This window comes from Vicia villosa, linkage group LG4, assembly GCF_029867415.1.
Source record: "Vicia villosa cultivar HV-30 ecotype Madison, WI linkage group LG4, Vvil1.0, whole genome shotgun sequence".
NCBI classification, from domain to species: Eukaryota; Viridiplantae; Streptophyta; class Magnoliopsida; order Fabales; family Fabaceae; genus Vicia; species Vicia villosa.
Window position 1 is genome coordinate 178,664,282 of NC_081183.1, and position 27,310 is coordinate 178,691,591.

General features: G+C 34.2%; 2 protein-coding genes and 1 pseudogene across 2 annotated transcripts; 2 read left to right on the forward strand and 1 right to left on the reverse strand.

The window, feature by feature from the left end:
* The first annotated feature begins 2,861 nt into the window (after positions 1–2,861).
* LOC131598402 (uncharacterized) lies at positions 2,862–3,863 on the forward strand. Its single transcript, XM_058871008.1, has one exon. The coding sequence runs from the start codon at positions 2,862–2,864 to the stop codon at positions 3,861–3,863; it is 1,002 nt and encodes a 333-aa protein (XP_058726991.1).
* Positions 3,864–7,538: 3,675 nt separating this feature from the next.
* Positions 7,539–9,306, forward strand: LOC131600423 (BURP domain protein RD22-like). Its single transcript, XM_058872585.1, has 3 exons — positions 7,539–7,690; positions 7,797–7,908; positions 8,041–9,306. The coding sequence occupies exons 1-3, from the start codon at positions 7,652–7,654 to the stop codon at positions 8,988–8,990; spliced, it is 1,101 nt and encodes a 366-aa protein (XP_058728568.1). The 5' UTR covers positions 7,539–7,651; the 3' UTR covers positions 8,991–9,306.
* Positions 9,307–11,631: 2,325 nt separating this feature from the next.
* LOC131600424 (uncharacterized) lies at positions 11,632–14,111 on the reverse strand (annotated as a pseudogene).
* Positions 14,112–27,310: the final 13,199 nt, after the last annotated feature.

The following is a 27,310-nucleotide window of genomic DNA, read 5'->3' on the forward strand; positions in this document are numbered from 1 at the left end:
GATATGGTTTAGAGGTTTTGTGCGTGAACGTCTTGGAGGTGGAGGTACGGCGTGGAATTTTAGAGTGGGAGAAGGGTTTTTTCGTGTGTAGGTTGAAAACAAGGGTTGTATCCCTGAAAATAGATTTCAATTGTTAGTTTATATAAGAAAAATAAATTAGGTTAGTTGAAAAGGAAAATAAATTAATTTGATCAATCAAGACAATTAAAAAAAATCATAATTCAATTAAATTGATTTTGATTTGTGTAACTATTTTAATCAAATTAAACTATTTTTTAAAAACTAAAAGAGGTGAACAAAAATCTTTTCAAATCTTATTTTGTGAGTTTTTGCCTATTTTTTGAATATTAAGTGAAAAAAATAATTTTTTAAAAAATAATAAGTAAATAAATATGAAAATAATATTTAAATATTAAAAAAATAATTTTTTTGAATAAAAAGTGAAATAAAGTTAGAAATAAATTCAAGAAGGAAAAATGTTAGCAGTGGGATTCGAACACGGGACCTCGCGCTATTGTACCTTTCACGCTTAAATTCTTACCAACTGTGCCAATTCATTTATTCGAAATAAAATGGCGTTTGTAAATATATGAGGGCAAATTTTGGGGTATGACATGGGGCTTCTTCTTTCTGTTTCGTTTTCTAGTGTTTTTTCCCAGTGTTCTGTGTTTTGGGTGGTGTCGCTTCTGCTGCTCTTTCTCTTTAGGGTTTTCTTCTCTCGATTCTCTCTTTATGATGCGGTCCTCTGGAGGTGTTAACAGGGGGGATGGTTGGTCTGAGGTTAGGAACAGAAGGGTTTTTCACAATTGGAAACCTAGATGGGATACTTTCCCCTTTGGTGGGAGGAATTTTAACACTAAGGGGATGCAGGGAGGTGTTGTGACTTCGATTTATTTGTCTGAATTTCCGGAGTATTCTAAGGCTAAGGAGTTGTTTGAACTGTTTGGTTGCATTGGGAAAGTGGTTGAGGTAGCTATAGCGGCTAGGCGAAACCAATTTGGCAAAAGGTTTGGCTTTGCTAAATTTGTTGATGTAGATGACGAGAGAATGCTGGCCGTGAAACTGGACAACGTTACTATAGCGGGCAAAAAGATTCATGCTAACTTGTCGCGTTATCAGAGGAATATCTCGGTTCCTTTTGGTGACAGAGATAGAAGTGCTAATGTTAGGGAGGTAGCAGGCACGTCCGGGTATCGTAAGGTTGCTAGGGATGAACCCAGGAGGGATAACCGTAGTTTCGCGGAGGTTGTCGGAGCGCTAAGGGGCTTGGCAGACTTGGCTGTGAAGAAGCTCGTTCCTTCTCTCAGGTTTAGGTCTAAGGCCGAAAATGTGGAGAGGTTTAGAAAAGCGTTTGTCGGGAAGGTGATAGTGTCGGGATCGGCGTACAATATTCAAACACACTTTGAGATGGAGGGTTTGTTTGCTATCAAAGTCACTCCTATGGGAGGTGACCTTTGCTTGCTTGAGGAGGTAGAGGAGGGATACATTGAAGACTTTATTGGCGAGGGCGAAACTTGGTGGAAGTCGTGGTTCTCGGAGATCAAGAAATGGGAAGAATCAGTGGTTGACACAAGCAGAGTGATTTGGCTTCGAGTGTATGGCATTCCAGCCCAAGCATGGTCCTCGGAGTTCTTTGTTGGTCTGGCGGATTCTTTCGGTTCTTTTGTTTGTATTGATGAACACACATCGAAAGGGGATTTTCTGGATGTAGCAAGAATAATGGTGAAAGTGTCAACTTCTTTCGTTGTTCCCGATACGTTGCAGGCTGTTATTGATGATAAAGTTTACTCTCTTATTATCAGGGAAGACATTTTTGGTGCATTCAGGTTCGAATCCAAATCTAATAAATCTTACAAGTCTGAGGCGTCCTCAAATTCGGAGGAGGGGTGGCCGAACGATTTTCCAGATGTTATAGCAGGGGAGGCATCTGTTTCTTCATCAGCCAGCGACGATGTTATTGTCGAACCGGTTTCTGATGGTGGCGGTGTGCTCTTCCCGGTGACAGTGAGAGATTCTGTAGGTGGGCAGAATGAGGATGGAGCAATCAACAATTTGGATGAGGAAGAACATGTTGTAGGTTCGATGGATATTGTTGATCGTGACAAGGGCGTTTTCGATAAAGCCATAGTTTTTGCTTTATCAGGATCTGTTTCGCAGGGAGCTGCTGGGACTGATTTTTTAGCCAGCCACGCTTCAGAGTCTGTGTTGGAGGGGTCGCAGCTTTTGCCTGTGGTTGCATTACGGAAGAAGGAGACAGGGGAGGATTCTAGGACTGATAGTTTGTTGGTTGGTGTGGATGAGGGTCTTAAGGAGGCGCGTCTGGCTGAAGGTGAGGAGGAGGGGGGAGGTCCTCGGGCAGAATTGCAGGGAGCTGTTGTTACGGCGAAACTGAATACCGCTAAGCGCCGCAAGCCGTTGTCTTCATTCCTTTTAAGTAAGTCTGGGTCAAATAGAGGAGGGAGGGTGAAATGAAAGAAAAGAAAGGATTTTATGGTGGCTGGCAGTGGGAAGCAGACAGGGACCGTATGCGAAAAACAGAGGCATGTTGCTGTTGGTTCTCTTCTTTCTCCTGCTGTAGCTGTCCAAGCGGGTAGCATTTTTTCGCTTTCCTTGTCTGCTGGTGGTTCGACAGGTGGGAGTGGGAGGGATAATGGGGCGGCTGATTCCGACATTGTGCGTTGTAATCAAAGGATTCTTTGTAATTTTGGTCAGACGGCGGGGGATAAATTGTTGAAGGCCATTTGTAACATAGGAGTGGTTCCGTCCGTAGTCATGGGTGAAACTCAAGATAGCATTGAGGAGATAAAAGTAAGCGAAGCGATATGTTCTCATGGAGGGAAGGCGAAATATATTCCTTTACTATGATTATTGGTACTCTAAATATAAGGGGGGGAGGTAGTTGGATCAAAAGGAAACACATTTGTAGTATTATTCAAAAAGGAAAAGCGGATGTTTTCTTTCTTCAAGAAACTAAGTTGAGTTCTATTTCGGATGTGGTGGCTAGGAGCTTGTGGGGAAACTCGGATGTTGATTTTTCTTTTTCGGAATCCGAGGGAAGGTCGGGAGGTATTCTTATTTTATGGAAAGCTAGTTCCGTTTCGGTTGTTCTTAGTTTTCGAGGCAAGGGCTTTTTGGGTATCAAGGTTTGTTGGAAGAAGAAATTCTTTTATTTAGTTAATGTTTATGCGGCTTGTTCTTTGCCTTTGAAGCGCATTATGTGGGATGATTTGGCGGATTTGAAGCTCAAATTTAACGATGGAGATTGGTTAATTGGAGGGGATTTCAACTCCATTAAAAAAAGTAGCGAAAGAGTTGGTTGTTTTTTGTCCACGCAAAGAACGGAATGGGGTGAGTTTTCAAACTTTATCGATAGGTGTGGTTTGATTGATGTTCCTTGTAAAGGTAAAAAATTTAGTTGGTTTAGTGGGGATGGAAAAACAAAAAGTAGGTTGGACCGTTTTCTTATAGATGGTAATATTATTTCTTCGTGGAGTGTAGTGGGACAACTCATTGGGCAAAGGGATGTGTCGGATCATTGTCCGGTGTGGTTGGTTGTTGATAAGGAGGATTGGGGTCCTAAACCGTTCAAGTTTAATAATGAATGGTTTAACAATAAGGAGTTTTTGCATTTTGTGGAGGTTGAGTGGAAGGCGATAATTGTTAGAGGGCGAGGTGATTTTGTCCTAAAGGAGAAATTTCGTATCATTAAGGATAAGCTTAGATGGTGGAACATCACGGTGTTTGGTAAGTACGATTTGGAAATTGAGGATGGGATTCGTGAATTGAATGAGGCGGACGAATGTGATGTGTTGGATGTTGATATTCAAACCATTAAAAAAATGCAAGTAGTAGAATTTGGTTGAATCTTCGTATCAAAGAGAATATGCTTATCCAAAAATCAAGATTAAAGTGGCTTAATGATGGAGATGCTAATAGTAGATATTTTCATAGAATCATGAAAGAGAGGAGGAGGAGGAACCACATTAGTACTATTTCCACACCTAGTGGTATCATTTATGAAGTGGAGGAGGTAAAGGAAGAAGTGAGGCGCCACTTTGATAGTAAGTTTAGAGAAGATAATTTTAGTAGACCGGTTTTTGATAATGTGTTGATTAATACATTATCAATGGAGGATCGAGTTTCTCTTGAGTTACCTTTCTCCGAGGAAGAAGTCAAAGAAGCGGTGTGGAGTTGTGATGGCTCGAAAAGTCCGGGACCGGACGGTTTTTCTATTCTTTTTGTGAAGAAGTGTTGGTTATTTTTAAAGGATGATTTCATGAATTGTTTTAGGGCCCTTTTTTCGGGTGGTGCTTTTTCCAAGTCTATTACCTCTTCGTTCTTATCTTTAATCCCGAAATCTTCTAATCCTTTGGGTTTGGACGATTATAGACCCATTTGCTTGGTCGGGTGCATTTATAAAGTTATTTCTAAGGTTTTGGCCGGTAGGATTAAAAGGGTGTTGCATTCCATAGTTTCTCCTTGTCAAAGTGCTTTCGTTCCGGGTCGTCAATTGCTTGATGGGGTTCTTGTGGCAAATGAATTGTTGGATTTTTCTTTGAAGGAAGGAAAGGGTTGTCTTCTTTTTAAAGTGGATTTTGAGAAGGCCTACGATAAGGTTAGTTGGAATTTTCTTAGATTCATGTTGAAACGAATGGGTTTTGGGGAGCTATGGATTAAGTGGATGGAAATTTTGATTTTTTCTAGTAAAATGTCGGTTCTTGTTAATGGTAGTCCTACTAAAGAATTTATGGTGGAAAGGGGACTACGGCAAGGGGATCCCTTATCACCTTTTCTTTTTGTTTTGGTTGCGGAAGGGCTTAAAATTTTGGTTGACAAAGCGGTGCAAAATGGGGATTTTGTTGGTTGTGATGTCAAAGGGGGATGTTTTGTCGACATCCTTCAATTTGCGGATGACACTATTTTGGTTGGAGATGGTAGTTGGAAGCATTTGTGGGCTATAAAATCAGTGTTAAGAGGCTTTGAGATGGTGTCGGGTCTCGGGATAAATTTCAACAAGAGTAAGCTTATTGGAGTGAACATTAATTCTCGTTTCTTGGATGTGGCTACTTCTTTTCTATCTTGTAAGAGGGAAGAAAAAGAGTTCACATTTTTAGGTATCCGGATTGGTTCCAACCCTAGAAGGATTAAGTTTTGGAGTCCTTTGGTTGATACTATTAGGAGGCGCTTGAGCTCTTGGAAAGGTAGGTTGCTTAGCTTCGGAGGAAGGTTGACTCTCCTGAACTCGGTGTTAGGTAGTTTACCTATCTTTACTTTCTCCTTTTATTTGGCTCCGAAAAAGGTCATTAGGGAGATTAATTCTATTCAAAGCAATTTCCTTTGGGGGGTATGAAGGAGAGGAAAAGAGTTCATTGGGTGGGATGGAATGATGTTTGCGCTTACAAGGAAAAGGGGGGTTAGGAATTAAGAGAATGGAAAAATTTAATTTGGCACTTCTTTCGAAGTGGAAGTGGCGTATTTTGGAGGATTCTAAATCTATTTGGTATCGGATGCTTAAGGCTCGGTATGGTGATATCAAACTTAAGATGGTTATAGGAGGAGGTAAGGCGGAGAGTAATAGTTTGAAATCGGTGTGGTGGTCGGATATTTTATCTTTGGATAATAGAATGCCCGTTGGTTTATTTAAGGATAATGTTTCTTTCCGGATTGGTGATGGTTTTTCTATTTCCTTTTGGCACTCTTTGTGGTTGGAGGAAGGCATATTAAAGGAGTTATTTCCGTCTTTATTTGCTATTTCTCTTTTGCAGGATGTGTCGGTCGCTTGTATGGGAGCGTGGATAGGAGACGTGTGGGTTTGGAATGATTTGGGGATTCCTTTAGTTCCTTTGGTTTTGGAAGGTGAGGAGGTTTTGTTGAGATCTATGTTGTATCCTCTTGGTCCGGTTCCGGTTTCTTCGGCGTCGGGGGGCGGTGAGAAGGACGGTGCCGTGTGGCGTCCGTCGGCGGATGGCTCTTTTTCGGTTTCCTCTTGTTATAGTATCATGGATAAAGCGTTGTTGAAGTGTGGGCCGCCTAATCGTTACGATTATGTGACTCCTTTTGTTTGGAAGGGTGACATTCCGCTTAAAGTCAAAGCTTTCGGGTGGCGATGTTTCAAGCATAGGATTCCTACTAAGGTCTTGTTAAAGAATCGAGGTATTTTACCGTCTAATTCTAATCTTTTATGTCCTTTATGTGATGATGGTTTAGAATCCCCCGTTCATCTTTTCTTCTCTTGTAAAAAGGCGGATGATGTTTGGAAGGATATGGCTAATTGGATAGGATTAGTTAATTATAAAGAGGTGGATTTTAAGGAGAGTTTTTGGACTTGGAGATCTTTTTGTCGATCGAAGAAAGTTAGTAAAGGTAAGGTGGGATGTGTATGGTTGGCAATTGTTTGGAGTATTTGGCTTAGTAGGAATGGTGTGATTTTTAAGAATTTACCATGGAATTCCCGGGATGTTGTTTGGAATTGCAAAGCTCTTGTATGGAGATGGTCCTTTATTGGGAATATTCCCCATACCAATTGTAATTTTTATGAGTTTGACAAAAACCCATTGTTTTACTTATCTTAGGTTTCAATTGGTGGGTAATTTTCCCCCGGGCTTTGTCACTCTTTTTGTAATCTTGTTTTGTGAACATTTGTTCCCTTCAATATAACTTGCTTACAAAAAAAAAATCAGGGTCTTGCTAACCAGTGCCCTAAGGGTAATGGTTAAGCATTCCTAAAAAAGAAAATATTTTATAGAAATTTTAATATTTCAATTTTCAAGACATTAAATACGCAAATTATCGAGATAAATTTACTATTTTAAAGTCTTAACTATTGTTCTGAAGGCACTGATTAGTATTTCCCAACAAATTATAGTGACGCACACGTACTTTAGTTTTTTTAAAACTGTCATACTAAAAATATGGATTTAGGTTCGTATCCATGCAAGTATTTCTCTTCGAACCAATGCAATGAAGACTTTAAAATTTGTTGTCTTTTTCCGATGACTAACTTCCTCCATTTGAGAAAAAGGTATGCTATGCTTACACTGGTTTACTACACCCCAGCATTTTACACCGTATATACATATAATTGTTCTAGTGCTGCACGCATATCAAAGTGGGAGATAAATGATTAAAAAAATAATGGATATATATTTACCGTATATATTACGGTGTAAGTGTATAAATGGGTGTCAAAGAAGCATTTCTCTTTGAGAAAATACGTTAGTAACCCGAATTTATTTATGTCAAACATAATGAATGGATAAACAATAAGTAGGAATGTGTAATTACATTTAGGATTACGCAGTAAGGTTTCTAAATTAGTTTAGTTAGGATAATTAGGTAATTATGATGGTAGTTTACTTTAGTATATTCATTATATTAAAAGTAGAAAGTAGATTGTTCAATCTCTCTAACAAGCACCAACATCCCAAATACTTAATGGCAATTAATGTGGCATACCACCGGCAGTTGGTGGTCAGTTGCAGGCAAAGCATACAACCGACTCTAATTACTATTTTCTAGAAACTATTGGTATAAATGGTACGTGTGAGGCCACTTAGGTATCATCATTCTATCTCGCATTCAGTTTCTCTATTTCTCAATCCAGCTTTATTTTCACTCACCATTTCATTGGAGCTTTAAGATCATTTCCACCATGGAGTTTCCTCATTTGTCCATATTTATAGCACTCAGTGTAAGCCAACACTTTATTTTTCAACTTTTAGTTCCTTTTTATTATTTCATTTTCATTTCATAAATCCTAATATATGATGTGTATATATACATATGTTGTATTGCAGCTTACACTTGTTGTATCAACCAATGCTGTATTACCTCCTCAATTGTACTGGAAGTCCAAACTTCCCACTACTCAAATGCCAAAAGCCATCACAGATCTCCTCAACCCAACTGGTTAGTATAGATAATTTTTTTTATATAACACGAGTTTGAATCTTGACTGAAAAAATCATTATCGAACTTTATTATCTGATATGGCCTGTGAATATTATGATGAACCTATACAAACTATATATGAATATGCAGATTGGACAGAAGAGAAAGGCACATCGGTAGCGGTAGGAAAAGGTGGTGTTAATGTTGATACAGCAAAACCAAAACCAGGAGGAACCGCGGTTAACGTAGGAAAAGGTGGAGTCCATGTTAATACAGGAAAAGGAAAACCTTCAGGTGGAACAGCGGTTAACGTTGGAAAAGGCGGTGTCAATGTTAACACAGGAAAAGGAAGAGGAAAACCAGTTCATGTTTCAGTTGGAAAACGTTCTCCGTTTTTATACAATTATGCTGCAACTGCAACACAGTTAAATGATAAACCTAATGTAGCACTTTTCTTCTTAGAAAAGAATTTGCATTATGGAACAAAGTTGAACTTGCAATTCACGAAAACAACCTCAAACAACGAAGCAAAGTTCTTAACCAAAGAAGTATCTGATTCTATCCCCTTTTCATCAAACGAAGTGGAAAGCATCCTTAACAAATTCTCCATCAAAAAAGGCTCGGAGGAAGCTGAAACTGTGAAGAACACGATAAGCGAGTGCGAAGAAAACAGCATCAGAGGAGAAGAAAAGCTTTGTGTAAAATCATTGGAATCTATGGTTGATTTCACTACTTCGAAACTTGGAAACAATGTTGAAGCTGTTTCAACAGAAGTGAAAAAAGAAAGTAGTGAGTTACAGCAATATGTAATAGCGAAAGGAGTGAAGAAACTGGGAGGGAAGAACACAGCTGTTGTGTGTCACAAAGAGAATTATCCTTATGCAGTTTTTTACTGTCATAAAACAGACACAACTAAAGTTTACTCAGTGCCATTGGAAGGTGTTGATGGAAATAGAGTTAATGCTATTGCTGTTTGTCACACAGATACATCACAATGGAATCCTAAACATTTGGCTTTTCAAGTGCTTAAAGTTCAACCTGGAACTGTTCCTGTTTGTCACTTTCTTCCACAGGATCATGTTGTTTGGGTTTCCAAGTGATTAAAGCAGTAACAGTTTGATCCATATAGGGTTATCCTTGAATAATGAATTACACAATATAGCAGCTACTTTAAAGGTTTAAATTATGAGAGATGCATTATAAAAGCAGTGTTTAATTAAGTTATATGGTAACAAGTTTGTGTATGCCATGATGTATTAATGTATGGACAATAGGTTTCTTGTGGTTATTATGCTTAGCACTATGTAATGCTTTAAGTGGAAAACAATATGCAATACTGAGACTTCTCTCATTTGCTTTAAATTGATGATAACCTCATTGTTATAAAAAATATATTTTATGATTTTCAATCTTTTATATTCTATATAGTCAAAGAAAAATTCTACTATATATTTTTAATAATGATAATTTAATTAAATATTGTAATAGTTAAGAAAAATGATTTAGGCAAATAGCTATACTTGTTAACTTAGACTAACAATGATAATTGGTTTTTCTAAAATAATATTTTTCTAAAATAATATTTTTCTAAAATACTTTGTCAAACTTTTGATGTGCTTCTCAAACATTGAATTAAAGAAGTGATATTTTCAGCCTTACTCACATCCTTTTTCCATTGCGTGAGACAAGATGAAACTAAATTAAAGATGATTATGATCAGTATTGTCATTAGAAAATAACATAAAGGAATTCCTGAAGAAATAGAACTGGTAGATCTAACTATGTTAACAAGTCCAAGTGCAAATTAGGAGCATGCTCAATAGTCTCGCTATCCTCGTTCCAGATAGGATAAATTCTGCCATTAGATTGTCCTCGAGGGAAAGGAGTTTGTGATACTAGGCCCATTCGGATTAGGCTCAACCCAAATGGATGTAAGATTTTGGAGGAATCGCCACCCGTTTTTTTATACATGTCACCCATTTACATTTTGATATTCCAAAATTATTCTTGAATAAATTAGTGGGGTAAAAAAAATTTGTATTACCGGAAATTTCAAATTTATGGTAATTCAAAAAAAAAAAATTTGCAAAAAAATATCGGAAATTTCAAAAAATCTAGTATTTTTTTCAAAATTTCTGGTAAAAACTCATAGAAATTTTTTGCAAAAAAAATAAAAATTTTGAACTACCATAAATTTGAAATTTCCGGTACATACTGGAAATTTCAAATTTATGATAGTTCAATTTTTTTTTGTTTTTTGCAAAAGAAATATCGGAAATTTCGATAATATTTTCAAAATTTCCGGTATATTTTTGAAAATTCTAATAAAAACTCACAGAAATTTCAAAAAATCCGGTATTTTTCGAAATTTCTGATAGTAACGCATTTTTTTAAAAAATTAATAACTTTAAACAAGGGTATACTAGTAATAGCATAACTATTGGGGGGTAACACGTAGATTCCTAAGATTTTGTAACAAAATAAGTGTTTAGTTAATGCTATTTTAATTGGACAATTTCTTTATACACCCATATGTCTTTTTATAGACTCGCGGTGAAATCTCTAACATACCCGTATATTTCGGATGTGCATCTCCGAAGACACATTTTTTGGGGAAAGGGGTGACTTCGGAGATGCACATCCGAAGACACCTTTATTTTGGGAAAGGGGTAATTTCGGAGATGCACATCCGAAATAACCCAATATTTAGTCTTAGGATTTTTCGGATATGTATGTCCGAAAAAACTCAATATTTGTTAAAAAATTAAAATCAAGGTGAATCACTTGTATTAATAGTATAATTGATTGTATTAATCAAAATATATATCATTTTAATCAAGATATATAATTAAATATATATATATTTTTATCAAGATATATAACTAGTTAAATATTTAAAGCAACACATTATTCTCTTAAAAAATTAGTTTAAAAAATTAATATAAATTAAAAATTATAATGCTTATAAATTAAAATACCCCTATATAAATTAAAATTTTATTTAATCTTTTTATTCCTTATTTATAACAATTTGTATTTAAGTTATTATAACTATATTATAAATAAATATTATTTCAAAATAAAATAAAAAATAGAATATTGGGATACTTCGGATATGCATATCCAAAAAAACACCAGACATTTTAAGTCTAACATTTAAATGAAAAAAAGTTCAAAGAAGGATGTTTTCGGATATTTATATCCAAAATCAGTGAAAATAAGATATGGGTGCTTTCGGATATGCATATCCGAAGGGTATTTTGGGGTTTTCAAGTGTGTTTTCTACCCTATATGGGTGTATAAAGAAATTGTCTTTTAATTGTATTTCTTTAAGTGGGCTAGGTCCATTTGGACAACCCTTTAGGTCTGAACCCTATTGTATGGTTCCCTCTTGGAGGGTGGAGGGGTGTAGTTGAAAAATTCCCCTGCAAAAAAAAAAGTTTCAAGAAGTGCCTCGTAAAATTTTATAAGTTTGATAAGTCTGATGTGGCAATTTTTTTTAATTTTTTTTATTATTTTAGCTCAAAAACTTAATTCCATGGAGTCTTGAACCCAAGACACAAAGCATACATGACCAACACCATTATCAATAGGCTGCATGTTGCTCTTTGTTCAGTGGCGGAGCCAGAAATTTTTTATAGCCTGGGCAAAAAATTTAACTGAACGTTACATGTGACAATATATAAATAATAATAAAGTGTGCTACATAAGAGAGATGAAACCTCACCTGCGAATAGTGTGCTAAATAAAATTAACAGGTAAATGCCCTCTTCGAGACTTCTTTGCGGTGAATGTTCGAATAATATCAACATCTTTAAGTGACTTGAATATCTCCCGCTCGGTGTAACATATCATCAAGTCATTGAACCACACGTCGTTGATCTTGTTGCGCAAATTAGACTTGATAATCTTCATTGCTGAAAAAGCTCTTTCAACGGATGCTGTCGACACCGGCAATATCAAAGCCAACTCAATGAGCTTGTAAACCAATGGAAATACCAAATATTTCTCAGTTTGAACCATCTTCATAGCCAAACTTTGAACATCTTCACAAGAAGTAAAAGAAGCGTGCCTTTTTACTTGATGTACATAAGTCTCAAGTTGCTCCCTTATTGTTCCACGATCATCATCAGAAAAGTCTGCATGATAAATATTAGCAAGACGAGCAAGCTTATCAACATCAAACTTGGAAAAAGAGTTCTTGGGGTCAAGACATGAGAAGCAATCCAGCACAACGTTACTTCCTTCACAAAACCGGTGATCCATCTCCACACATATTTTGTCAATAGCAACATAAAAAATCTCTGCACGGTAATGGTGAAGATTAGTGACAGTCCTCCCTTCTTTTCTTGAATGTCCCCGTACCGGTATTTCTTCATCCATATTTGGCACCGGAATACTTTGAGCAAAACAAAATTCTTGGACATCACTAAATAAATCATTCCAACCACTCTCTCTCAATATAGCCAACCGAGCTTTGACATCATCAACTAATTCCATAGCAAGCACAATATTAAGATCTTTTGTTTGCAATATTTTTGAAAGTTTATTAGTGATACCAAACAACTTTAACATAAGCTTCAAAATGAAAGCAAATTTAAAGCTCTCCATTTTTTCTATCAAACCCGCCGCTTGAGATGGTCCACGTCCATCTTCATCAACAATACTAAGCACCTCTAACACGGAGGACCACATCTAATACAAACGAATCAAGGTAGTATAATGTGAACCCCATCTAGTATCTCCGGGTCTAGCGAGACTAGATGATTGATGCAAGCCCTTTCCTTGAGATATCTCACCACTCTCAAGTTTATTCAAAATATCTTGGTGTTGTGCCTCCTTCAAAGCATCCTTTCTCTTGCAAGATGCACTTGTTGTGGTTACAATCTAGGAGATGTACTCAAAGAAATCATGAATAGATGAGCAACTACTAGCAACGGACACAACCACCAATTGCAAACGGGGAGCATAACAATGGACATAGAAAGCATAAGGGTTTTCATCTAGAATCTTTCTTTGTAAACCATTAAACTCACCTCTCATATTTGAAGCCCCATCATATCCTTGCCCCCGTATCCTTGAAATAGATAACGTATGACGATCGAGAATACCATAAAGAGCATCCTTTAGTGCCTCAGATGTAGTATATTTGACATGATGTAGAGCAATAAATCGTTCCACAACTTTCCCTTTGTCATTCAAGAACCTAGAAAAATAAGTAAAAATTTAAATGTATTCGTCTATGTTTGAACGAAATTTACAAGTTTAAGTTAATAATTGTAGTAGTTTCAATAACAAACTCATTGTACTAACCTCAACATCACCGCCATTTGTTCTTTGACAGATATATCACGTGACTCATCAATAAGCACAAAGAATTTTCTATCACCAAGCTCTTCCATAATCACCTTGGTAACTTCATGTGCACAACACGTTGCAAGCTCCTTTTGAATGTCACCGGAAGTCATAGTGCAATTTTTTGGACCACGATCAAAAGCATCTCTTACTTTTTCATCATTAGATTTTACCCAATCCACCATCTCTCTAAAATTTCCCTTGTTTAGAGAAGTAGAGCTTTCATCATGGCCACGAAAAGCAATGCCTTGTGCTAAGAGATATCTAGTACAATCTAAAGAACAAGTTAAACGGATCTTATACAATTCTTCTGATTCCCTAGTTGCTCTAGCAAAGATACTTGTCACACTTTGTCTTTGATTATTATAATCATCATAGTGCTTCACACATGAGTTGTGCTTACTATCATGACTACCAATATGATCTTTAAAGTCTTTAGATGCATGCTTCCAATCTTTAAATCCGTCTTTGTTGAAGACTTCATAACCAAAGTGTTCGGCCCTCCCGGGCGGCTTAAAAAGAAAATAATAGAAACAATAAGTTGCATCCTTCGACTCACTGTATTCAATCCATGTATAATTCTTATACCATGCTTTACAAAATGCTCTTGAATACTTTCCAAATTGAGTACGAGGAAATCTTGCTAAATCAGGTTGCGCTGGACCCTTCAATATATATGCCCTCCTCACTTGGTCTTGAATATCCGGAGCATACTCATGAATTTGTTTCCTACATCCTGGATCACGCACAATCTCATTTAGATTAAACTCGTTGGCCACATTAGGGGGTGTTTCTTCTACTTCGACTTCCGATTGCTTAACATTCACTTTCTCAATACTTGTTCTAGGAACCAAAAACTTTCTCATCTCTGAAATTTAATGATTTAGTGAAACAATTTATAACACGCAAATTGACAAGACCAAATAATTAAATAAAATAAATAATTCATAACCACAAAATTAAAAGAGAATTTTATTATTATGAATGACCTATTAAATTAACCAAAATCTTTGATATTATATTAGAACCCAAAAAAAATAGAGTAGAGTTTCTGTTAAAATAAAAACTACAATATAAATATTAGAAGAAAAATTGAACTATCATTCATTCTAAATTAAACTATGTAAAATTGACCTATATTGAACTATGTAAAATTGACCTATAATATATTGAACTATTTTTTTGTTTTGTTTAGAAAAGACAAAATTTTATTAAAAAGAAAACTCTAAGCATAAGACAGTGGCAAGAGATACAGACTATTAAATTGAATTGAAGTAGCAACATGTAAAGTACTATTGTTAGCAACCCTTTCTACAATAGCAACAATTTGTTACATTATAATATATACTAATATCTAATGAGAAGATAAATTAAGAGAAAGAGAAGCATACTTGCTAGTGCTAGCTGGCTGGAACGTGTAAATGAGATGAGATAGGAATAGCCGAATAGGAACAGTTGAAAAGACAGCAGCAGGTGCAGGTGCTGCGGTTCAGAGATTAAAAAAAAGGGTTTGCGGTACTTTTAATTTTGTTTTTTATTTATTTATGTTTTAAGACTTAAATATTTAATTGGGTTGGGCCTGACTGGACCATTGGGTATTCATCTATTTTAATTTTTACACCCTTACTTTTATTAATTTTGCCCCTAATTTCGTTTAAAAATCGGCTATTAAATTTAGGGGAATACAACGAAAATAGGGGTTGAGCCCGGGCGCGTGCCCGGGCTTGCTGGGCTATAGAACCGCCCCTGTCTTTGTTATATAATTGCCTTAGCTAACTTATAATAGTTACTGTTAATGTTATTAGTATTAATAGCTATTGTTTTCATAATTAATTAATATAAATATTATTAGTTAATAATTATTAATTATTAGTTAATATTTATTAGTTAATGTTATTAATTAATATTACTTAAATTATAAAATAATAATTAATATTTATTTTACTCTTAATGTTAATTAAATTATAAAATATAAACTAAATTAAACTAAATTAATATAAATATTAATTATTATTTTATAATTTAACTAATTGTAAAATATAAGTAATATTAATTATTAATTTAACAGTAACTAAACAAATATTTAATTTACAATATTTATATTATTTAATTAATATTTGTTTAATTAATATTAAATTATAATTATTAATGCTAATATAAATATTAATGCTAATAACGTAAATTATAATTTTTATAATATTAACTTAACAAATAGTTAAATTATGAAGACTTATTTTTACAATAACAGTAAATATTTGTAAAACATTTTTATAATATTAACGTTAACAGTAATAATAGTAACTGTTTGTAAAACATTTTTATATTAATTAATTATAAAGACTTATATTTACAATAACAGTAACTATTTGTAAAACATATTTATATTAATTAATTATGAAAACAATAACTATTAATGCTAATAAGATTAACAGTAACTATTATAACTTAACTAAGGCAATTACATAATAAAGAGCAACACACAGCCTAGTGGTAATGGTGCTCGTCATGTATGCTTTGTGTCTTGGGTTCAAGACTCCATCAAACTTCTGAAATTTTACGAGGCACTTCTTGAAACTTTTTTTTTGGCAGGGGGTTTTTCAACTACACCCCATATGGCAGGGGGCAAAATAGGTATTAACCCATTATTTTATTTCTTTTCACGCAATTTAGTTTTGTGTTTGTTCTTGGTAGAACCCTATATCTAGATTATAATAGTTGCTGAAACCTTTCTATTAAATTGGTGCTTTCATCTTGAATTCATGCCCCCCAAACCACCAAACCCTAGAGAACTTGTAGAGGAAGCTGTCCAAACAGCCCATATCCACCTTGACAACGCTATGAACCAAACCCAACAGCAAATGGATGAGAGATTTAATAAAACTCATGCTGATATGGAGCAGATTCATACTAGAATGGATAATGAAAAACAAGTTGCGGATTCTAGGCATGAAAATATCATGGGTTTGCTTACAAAGTTAGCCTCTTAAGCTGAAAAACAGCCCTCTGTTACTGTTCCCACAGCTACTATTCACGCCGCTACTGTTCACGATGCCACTATTCACTCACCTACTATTCACTCCGCCAGCTAATCAAGTATCACACAAAACCCTACCCTATTTCCAATAACTTCCAACTTTAACTCTGTTGTTCATACTTTACACACACCTCAAACATCCCCAAATTTCACACGCCCCCACAGCAACCCCTTTGCATGCTGCGACCCTTTCAACCAGCCTCCCACCACCACTTCACTCTACCTCGGTTCGAACAGCTTTTTCACCACCTCATAGACGGTTTTCCACACAACCATACCTGGAACCCCCTTACTATATGTCACCCCATGTCTTTAATACTATCCAACCCTTTTCCATTCCCCAATTTTCCCAAATCCCTTATCTACAAAATCACCAAACCTTACCTCTTCCCTCTTTTCGTACAACTAAACTCAAACTTTCCATGTTCGACGGTTCGAACCCATTAGTAAGGTTGTTTCAAGCTGCGCAGTTCTTTACTTTTTATAACTTACCCCCTGAAAATTGCTTGGCCATGATTTCAATTTATATGAAAGGAGTGGCCTTAGGTTGGTTTAAATGGATGCATGAAAATCAAGAATTAGTGGATTGGACTTCCTTCACTAAAGCGTTGGAATTACGTTTTGGCCCTTCCACATACGCAAATCACCAAGCTGAATTATTCAAACTGAAACAAAGCCATTTTGTTGTGGAATACCAAGCTCAATTCGAAAAATTGGGAAATCAAGTTATTGGTTTATCTCACGAAGCTATCCTAAATTGTTTTATTTCTGGTTTGATTTCAGAAATTCAAAATGAAATAGCTATTCACAAACCAGTTTCTATTTCTCAAGCAATTGGGCTTACAAAGCTTGTTGAATCCAAATTACGGGAAACAAATCCTAAGTTCCAAAAAACCGTTCTCCTCTAACCCCACCAAACCCAACCCACCAATCCCAAATACACCTGTTTCCACGCTAGTCTAAAAACCTTTCACTTCAGTTCAACCACCAAAACTGCCTATCCGACGCCAATCCAATGCTCAATTACAAGAACGTCGTGCCCAAGGACTGTGTTTCAATTGTGACGAGAAATTTATTCCTGGCCATAAATACACAGGTGGAAAATTTCTCTTAGTGGTGGAAGATGAGGATGTTAATCAACCTGAACTAGATGAGAATTGTGAAGAACCTACCCTAACCCTTGAACAGGACGACACGTATTTTCAACTTTCTCTTCAAGCTGCCAATGGTCAATTTTCCCTTAAGACATTAAAATTCAAGGGATTCATCAATGGTCTTTCAGTGGATGTTCAGATTGATACAGGAAGTACCCATAATATACTAAAGCCACATATAGCTCACCACCTAAAACTCCCAACCCACCCAGTTCCCATTTTCTTTGTCATGGTTGGCAACGGTTCTAAATTATCCTGTTTCGGCATCTTCCCAAAGGTACCTATCATGCTCCAAAATACATCCTTTTCAATCCCATTTCACTTACTACCGATTGAAGGCGCCGACGTTGTTCTTGGTAAGGAGGGGTTACAAACTCTAGGACCTCTCATGGCTAACTTTTTTACTCCCAAGATTTCGTTGAATTATAACAACAATGATATCACTATCACTGGTGATACCAAAACCCTCATTACCCCCTCTTCCTACAACAACTTTTGTCACCTTTTACAAATAGATTTTGTTGCCTCTATCCACCTTTTACTTTATCAACCCTCTAATGATCAAAACGATCATTTCCAAACTTCCACTAGCAATATCCTTGATAACCTCCCCGCCACACTTCCCCACCAAATATCTTCCCTCATAAAATCTTATGCAACCATTTTTAACAAACCCCAAGGCTTGCCCCAACCCCACGGCCACCGTATACCTATCATTACTAACATTGCTCCTATTAATGTAAAACCATATGGATATCCACATTCTTAAAAAGATGCAATGACTACCATTATACAAGATATGCTCAATGATGGTATCATTAAACCCAGTAACAACCCACATTCCTACCCGGTGCTTTTGGTTAGAAAAAAAGATGGATTTTGGTGTTTTTGTGTTGATTATAGAGCACTCAATGCTGTCGCAGTCCGTGACCGTTATCCAATACCTACAATAGATGAACTATTTGATAAATTGGGTTTGGCAACTATTTTATCTAAGATTGACTTACGATCAGGTTACCACCTGATCCGGGTGACACCAGAGGACACTCACAAAATTGCATTCAGAACATTTGATTGGCACTATGAGTTTTTGGTAATGCCTTTCAGCTTAACTAATGCTCCTAGTTCTTTTTAATCAGCCAAGAACGATTTGTTACGACCATATCTTAGACGGTTTGTGTTAGTTTTCTTTGACGATATTTTCATTTACATTTCTTCTATTACCGACCATGCACATCATTTAAAATTGATTTTAGAATTGCTTTTATCTAATCAATTTTATGCCAAGTTATCAAAACGTGTGTTTGTTATTCCTAGTGTTAATTATTTAGGTCACATTATTTCAAGTGTTGGTGTAACCCCAAATCCGACTAAGATTCAGGCTATCCTAGACTGGCCGAAACCACAGGCACTCGAGGGTTTTTTAGGCCTCACCGGCTTTTATAGAAGATTCGTGCGTCACTATGCTCTCTCGCCGCTCCTCTCACCGATTTATTACATTCCACTAAGTTACAATGGAATACAATAGCTGACACGACCTTTACAACATTAAAACGAAAAATGACGGAAACCCCAGTTCTTGGTCTTCCAGATTTCTCCAAACCCTTCGTGTTTGAAACTGATGCTTCGGGAGTGATAGTTGGCGCATTCCTATCACAAGACGGCCATCTGATCGCCTTCTTAAGCAAAAAGCTTTGCAACCGCCTCCAAGCATCCTCGGTGTACGTCCGCGAAATGTTTGTCATTACTGAAGCTGTTACGAAATGGAGACAAAATTTAATAGGTCGACATTTTCACATTTTTACAAATCAGAAAATCCTAAAGAATCTATTGGTTCAAATTATCAAAACACAAGAACAACAGAAGTGGGCCGCTAAGTTACAAGGGTTCGAGTTTGACATTCATTACAAGCCTGGAAAAACAAATCAAGTCGTTGACGCTTTAAGCCGCATTCCATCTGACGAAGACTCTTCTGCTCTCCATCTCATCCCCTGTTCCACTCCTCATCAACCAATTGAAACAATATTACAAGTCAGATTCAGAAGGAAGACAACTTATGGCTAAGGTTCATACTGACACCTCCTCATAGAATAAATTTCAACACAAAGACAATCTTGTGTATTTCAAAGAAAGAATTTTTATACCTGAATCTTACTAGTTGCGAAATGTAGTCATCATCGAAAATCATTGTACACCAGAAGGCGGTCACTTTGGATTACAGCCAACACTTGCTCGCTTGTCTTTTTCATTCCTGTGGCCTGGAGTTTACAAGGAAATCAAAAGTTTTGTTAAGTCCTGTACCACCTACCAGCAAAACAAATACAAGACAACCAAGAAACAGGGACTCCTTCAACCTCTGCCTACACCTACTCAAGTATGGAATGACTTAAGTATAGATTTTATTACGCACTTACCGAATTCTCACGGTCACACAACACTCTGGGTCGTGTGCGATAGGCTCACGAAGTCTTCTCATGTCATTGCTCTTCCTTCTAAGTTCCATGCGAAAGATCTCGCCATTCGTTTCTATGTGGAAATTTTCCGCCTACACAGAGTCCTATAGTCTATAGTTTTAGACCGCGATCCTCTGTTCCTTAGCACCTTCTGGAAAGAATTTTTCTTTGTTCAGGGAATAACCTCGAAGTACAAATCCGCCTATCACCCTGAAACGGACGACCAAACAGAAGTCCTTAACCGGTGTTTAGAGACTTACTTACGATGCCATACGAGTGAAAACCCTAAGAAATGGTTTAATTTCTTACATTTGGCAGAGTTTTGGTATAACTCCACTTATTACTCAACCCTTCAGATGTAACCCTTTGAGGCACTTTATGGTCGTCGCCACCATCGTTTCCCTCCTACACAATCGGATCTACCATAGTCCCCACCTTGGACACCTCCCTGCAAAACCGTGAGGACTTAATGCAAGCTATACAACATAATCGTCGGTGTTTTGGAGATCCACTTATTAAAAGCCTTTTGGATTTGTAACTTTAACAACCAAATCAGTATAACCAATTACTATAGTTGAGCACCAATGGTGTATCTAACATACATGATATGAAACTGTCCAAAGTCCAAGAAAATGAGTGAGTTTTCAGATCTATAATAATTACTTCAGATCTATAATAAAGAGTTCAAATATACTAATGATGTATCATTATAACTTCGCGCTGGAGTTTGTTGATATTGCACCGTCTCTGTCATAAACAATAAAAAATTCGTAATAACAAAACCTAAACACATAAATTTACCAAAATAAGTTAATAATAATAACAAAACCTAAATTGATAAATTCATACATAAACCTTTTCGAATTCGACCACCACGAGACTCGTCGCCAAAAACCCTTTTCCACCACCACCACCACAATCGTCACCGGAAATTGGTTTCCACCACCACCACACTCATTACCGGAAACCTGTTTCCACCCCCACCACACTCATCGGCATAGCAAATGGTGAAAAGAGAGAAAGTGGAAGAAATAAAATAACAATCAAAGAAAGAGAAAAAGGTGAAGAGAGAAAGGGGAAAAAAGAAACATATCTGCATAAAAGGGTGAGGAGAGAAATTGGAGAAATGATAAGAAAATCGAAGAAAGAGAAAAAATCAAGAAAATGAAGAGAAATGATCATTTGGGTTTTTATACTAATGAGAGGTAGTATTATTTTAATATTAAAAGTGAGGAATTTAGTGTATAATAAAGACCAAAAATAACATTTTAGTGACGTGGCAGAATAAGAGTTAAAGGTAAATGAGAGTTTTCCACAGCCTAAATTTTTTTCTATGGTAGATACATAAAAAAAAGTTGAGTTTTTCTTTCTTCTCTCTTGTTTTTTCACTCTCGTTACTATGTGTTTTTGAAATTGTCGAAGAATCAATTTTTTTTTTTCATTTTTCATTTTACTTGTTGAATTTTTTTTATATTTTCTTAATTTTTTTTAAAGAATTATTTAAATTTCTCTTTATTTGAATTGAAAAATTATGATACTTAATTCTTTTTAGAAAATTATTTGAACTTTCTTGTTTGAAAAATTATTGAGTGGTCAAGCGACAATTATTGAATATTTTTTTTTGAGAATTATTTAGAAAAATTTCTTGTTTGAGAAACTATATGACTAATCTTATACCATATATTAGGAGCAGTAGTTATATCATTTTCGATTGCTCTTTGTACCATCAAATGATGTAATTTTAAATCAAGTAGTTATATCATTTTCAATTACTCTTTATACCATCAAATGATGTAATTTTAAATCAATTATCTATCATAAAAATAGTAAACGCACATTATAAAATTGAACTGTTTTATCTTAGGTTACCTTATATAATTTTGAATAAAGTCATAGAATATTTTAAAAAAAACGATCTAATCCGCAAATTAACCCTATATATTTCTACTTATGGGACAAATTTTCAAGACCAATAGTTACTAGCCTACACCTCTCTTATGTACTATCTATAGTACCAATTATTATCAAATCATGTAATCTTGTAACACTAACACCTCTCAGTTTCAATTTGGCTACATTTTGATTTTATGAATTGCAAAATATGGGGATCATCTCAAGGAAGATCTTCCCTCCTAGTGGGAATTCCTTAATATATAAGAAAAATATATTTTAAAGAAATGTTCAATAGTTCTTGTTTTTAAATCAAAAAAATTATTGTAAAATATTAAAACTAATTTTATAAATCGGTGAATATCATCCCTTGAAAAGATGGAAAATTCTTAGGTGGACACATACCTAAGAAATTGTTTTACACACAACCAATCACAAAATTTTAATTAATTAAAAAAATAAATACTGATTTTTCTCTCTCCTTCATAATCTCAACCACCCCATGAATCCAATTAAAACCAAAATTAAAATTAAAATAAATTAAAAAAGACTCTTTCTTATTGGTTGTGCCTAAAAATGTAGATTTAGGGTCGTGTCCATGCAAGAATTGCTCTGAAAAGATAATAGATAGACTGGATAGATTTTATTTTTAAAGGATTGAAATTTTTAAAATAATATTTACTGGGTCATAGATGGATAATAAATTTCTTTTATCCTTTCATTTACAATCCATCAATCCAATCATTTTCCCATACTTAAATAACCGTACATTCATTTATTTCCACACACCTTTGTTTTTCAACCCATCTTAATTTGTTTTCTTTATTATTTCTTTTATACAATTTCAGCTTCCTGATCAAATAATATTCAAAAGTAAAAAATTATATAAAAAATTATTAACAAAGCTTATAATAATATTATCATTTTTCCAATTATATTAAAAAAAAATATTTTTAAATTTTATATATACATATATTTCCTTATATTTTTTAATAGAAAAAAATTATTTTTTTAAATTTATTGAATAATAATATATCATAATATTATAATAATACAATAATTATTTATTTAATTTAAAAAGTAATTTTTTATAATAAGAAGTTGAGTAAAATATTAGCAAACTCGTGTAACACATGCATGGATACTGCCCCACAAAAAAAATTGAGGCATGTGTTTGGCAATTGAGGACAAATAAGCTACTTTGTCTTGAAATGAGAAGTTGATGCAGGCCTGCAGCTTTCTTGTGAATGAATTTCTAATTTTAGTATAGAAGAAATATTTAGCATTTGTTAATAATTTGCATGTCATTGTCTTATCTATTATTAGTAAAAAAAAGAGAAGCTAACAGAAGAATCTACATCAGGATGCAATTGAACCAGATCTGGAATAAAGCAGCGCCAAATATGCCGAATTACAAATATATTTATTATATTAAATTAGCAGTAAAAGAAAACTTAAACCATAACGATAACATCAATCCAGAAACTAGATAATTCATTATAGGAATGAGAAAATAGATAAGCCACTTCTTTCAGCAAATAATTCATCAGATGCAAGTCTTTGTAGTAACTATTTAATCGCACTTTTTTACAAAACTCTCTTTTGAATTATCATAATCATTCATAAATAAATAGAATTTAAAATAAAAGGCAACTATTTTTAAATATTATCATGTTATTAATTTGAAATCAGTCCAAACACAGTTTTGTCTTAAAATCAAATGAATTATTGTACCAAATAATGCCATTCATCCTATCCGTGGCAGACAATTAGATATGGAGACGACAACCGATCAGCACCGTTTCCTAACCACTGCTTGAAACAAAGTAATTTTGATAATTACACAATACCATCCATTCAGGGTTAGCATAATATAATATGAGATTTAAAACAAATTTTAAATTAAGTTTTTTTTTATATTGACATTTTGAGATATTTTTTATATTTATTATGAAATTAATGTTAAAGCCTACAAATAATAATTATATTTTTATCTTTATGTTCTTATATAAGTGATATGATATTCAAAATCCATATATATTTTGTTTGGTAATAAAATTTCGATTTAATGAGGGACGCAAAAAATTAGTTTGGAGAGATTTTGCTCTCCTCTCGTGTTCTCTCTTCCTCTTCTAAAATTTGAACTAAACATATTTAATTGTAATTAAAAATTTCTCCACTCTTTCCCTCCCCTCTCCTCTCTATATACTTCAAACCAAACACACCTTAAGAATTCAATCTATATCTATCATATTTATCTATTTTGCGTCCCTCATTAATCGAAATTTTATTACCAAACAAAATATATATGGATTTTGAATATCATATCACTTATATAAGAGCATAAAGATAAAAATGTAAATTATTAATAAAACTCATACTCTTTCCTCCTGAACCAAACATATGTTTAATTAAAACACTTCTCCTCTCCTCTTTTGAACCAAAGACTTATCTTTTTAAAAATAATCCCTCACCTCTCATTTCATTCTCTCCATTAAAATTCATCCCCTCTTCCCCTCATTTGAATCAAACAGACCCTTAGGCTTTGTTTGGAGGAGAGGGGAAGGCTTCCGAAAACAAAATTTTAAAAAAAAATTTAACATTTTTAAAAAAAATGATTTTGTTTAGAATGATAAAAGAGTCATTATCATTACTAAATTTTTAATTTTCATAGTAGTATAACAACCTAAAAGATATTTGAAAAATTTATGTAAGCCCTCCAAAATCTTCATATAATACAACTTTTGAGTTCCCCATTTTATGAGATTTTTGGTGTTATGAATAAAATCAAACCCTCAAAAACCCTTCTATCCAATTTTTTTTTATTCTCTTCACTCAATTCTTTCTATTTTCCAAAACCTCTCATCCCTTCCCATCCAAACTCGCAAACAAAACCTAAATATAAAAATCAAGATTTAAAATAATCCATTAATTCATAATTTATTAAAATTTCTTTAAATAAATTTAGTCCAATCTATCTATTAAAAATAAAATACATCTAATTCATCATTAAGATATTTGAATGGATGAATATTCGTCCATCTATAAAATAAATTAAAATTATTTTTAATTTTATTTTTACGATCAATTATTTATTTTTATATTTCACAATAAAAGGTAAGAGATTGTGAAACAATTTCTAAATATTTTTGAAAATGCACAGTGATATTTTTTTGTGTCTTTGAAGTAACTATTTAATTGCTTTGTTGTAATTTCTTCTTATGTCACGGTGAAAAGAGAAAGAAAGGATGGATACAATCACTCCAACTTTTCACACTGTCCAAAAATCAATCACAATATTGAATTTAATTTTAATATATTTAATTAATTATAAAATAGTATAATTATTTATTGTTTCCAAAACATTTTACATTAACGATAACCTTATCCAATTTTTTGAATTTGGTAGATAAGAATTCATAATTTTATTTCGATCTTGTTTTTCAATAGCCACGTGTCGTACTATGGTTGGTAAGTTCTAAAGTTTAAAAAGTCAAATGCTGCTACTACATGAATGTTTATATCCCTTTTTTTTAGTGCCAAGGGTCATTATATTGGTAGGATTTTAAGTAAAAAAAGAAAAAGAAGAATAGAGATGGAAGGGGATGGAGGCCGCCCCACTTAGTGCTGTTGTTGTTCTTTTTAACCATAATCAATTAGGGTTTAATAATTTAATTGGGCTGTTGGGCCTTCATTATAATCAATTAGGGTTTAATAGTTTAATTGGGCTGTTGGGCCTTCATTATAATCAATTAGGGTTTAATAGTTTAATTGAGCTGTTGGGCCTTCATTAGGTTGCTTTCAATTTTCCATACCCCATTTACTGTTTTTCAAGCCCACTTTAGTTTATCACGTCTATTCTAATTTTATTTTTAATTTTGTATTAATAATGTTTTAATTCCTTGATTATTCCAAAAATTTAAATTTGTTTTATTTTCATTATAGTTTCTAATATCTAAAAAATACAAATATGTGAAATTTAGATTAATTAGATTTTTCCATATTAAAAAACACAAAAATATGTCATTCATTCTTAATCTCTTTTTTTAGATTTAACATGCTTAGTGTTATATTTTTCTTAAATAATCTCAATCAATAATTGTTAGTATTTTTTATCATGCGTGACTAACATTTTCTTGATTTTTACGAGGTATTATCATCTAGAGGCATTCGGACTTCTACTTGTGGACATCTACTATTTTTACAAGTTCTTTTACTTCCAAGACTTCAAATGTCTCTTTATTCTTCAATTCGTCCACTATTTATTTTCTCGCATACTTTTACAATTATGTAATTGTCAATGAGTTGTAATTGTTTAATTAGGCTTTATTTTCCGCACTCCCCTATTTTTGGTTATGTATCCCTAATCTCCGAAGCCTTGTAATAGCGTAGGACATTTACTTTCTGCACCCATAAACTGCTTTAAATTTCTGTGTGATATTAACTGCGCGGTTAGTAAAATAGGGAGTGACAACGATTAATTGAATCTAGTTCACCTAATGCAAGATAAATATCTGAATCCAATTCACGTGATTGTTGCACCCACACACATTTAAGGTAACCTCTCTTTCGTTGCCTTTTCGAATAATAGTCAAGTCCCTCGAACGTAGGGATACCTTAGCCTGTTGCCTACGATTCAAAATCATCATAGTCCCTCCGATAAAAGATCATAGTCCCTTCGAGTTGCCTACGATTAAAATGATCTTGTCCCTCAATGACGCTTCGATTAAATAATGATAGTCCATCTGAATGCTAAGTAAGGATGGCAATGGATACCCATGGGTACGGATAGTAGTCTTCCGCTACCCATCCGTTTAATAAAAATGATATCCATATCCGCCCCATACCCGTGTGGATATCTGTCGGGTGGGTATCCGTGATATTTTAAATATCCGCGGGTATTTACGGATACCCATGGATACTTTTTTTTAATTGAAATTTACTAATTTTTTTATATATTGAATAGAAAATTTATCCTTTTATTAATAGAAAAGTATGTGTTATACATTTAATATATTAAATTCAAAAGCATCTTATAACGAATGTTGACGTAGAATGTGAGAAAATGTTAAAAGAATATTTAAGTATACTAATTGATATTAAAAAGATATTCAAGTATACTAATTTTAAAAGGATATTTAAGTAATTTTAATCACTATTAACGGATATGGATACCCGCGGATATGGATACCATCAAATCCGTATCCGTACCCGTAAGTAAACGGGTAACAAAATATCCGTTTATAATACCCGTGGATACCCGTTAAGCTATCCAACCCGTGCCCATGACGGATTTTATCCGCAGATACCCGCGGGTATGGGTTTTTTTGCCATCCCTAATGCTAAGGTATCCTTACTTGTTGCCTTAAATGACTATTCTCATTAATTCCTAAGACTTCCTACCCTCCTTATGGTATGGATAGCTCTATGGCAAACTGTAGCATCCCGATTTTTATTAATATTTTTACTAATTATATTAGTAATTATATTATTTGGTGTTTTTAATAATTACTTATTTATTTAGTTATTATGTG

What these genes read in the sequence shown, in the direction of transcription:
- LOC131600423 (XM_058872585.1), top strand. Translation starts at nt 7,652, where the DNA reads ATGGAGTTTCCTCATTTGTCCATATTTATAGCACTCAGT. An exon ending in CCATATTTATAGCACTCAGT is followed by an intron (nt 7,691 to 7,796) that starts GTAAGCCAACAC and finishes GTTGTATTGCAG; the next exon opens with CTTACACTTGTTGTATCAAC. An exon ending in AGATCTCCTCAACCCAACTG is followed by an intron (nt 7,909 to 8,040) that starts GTTAGTATAGAT and finishes ATGAATATGCAG; the next exon opens with ATTGGACAGAAGAGAAAGGC.
- LOC131598402 (XM_058871008.1), top strand. Translation starts at nt 2,862, where the DNA reads ATGATTATTGGTACTCTAAATATAAGGGGGGGAGGTAGTTGGATCAAA.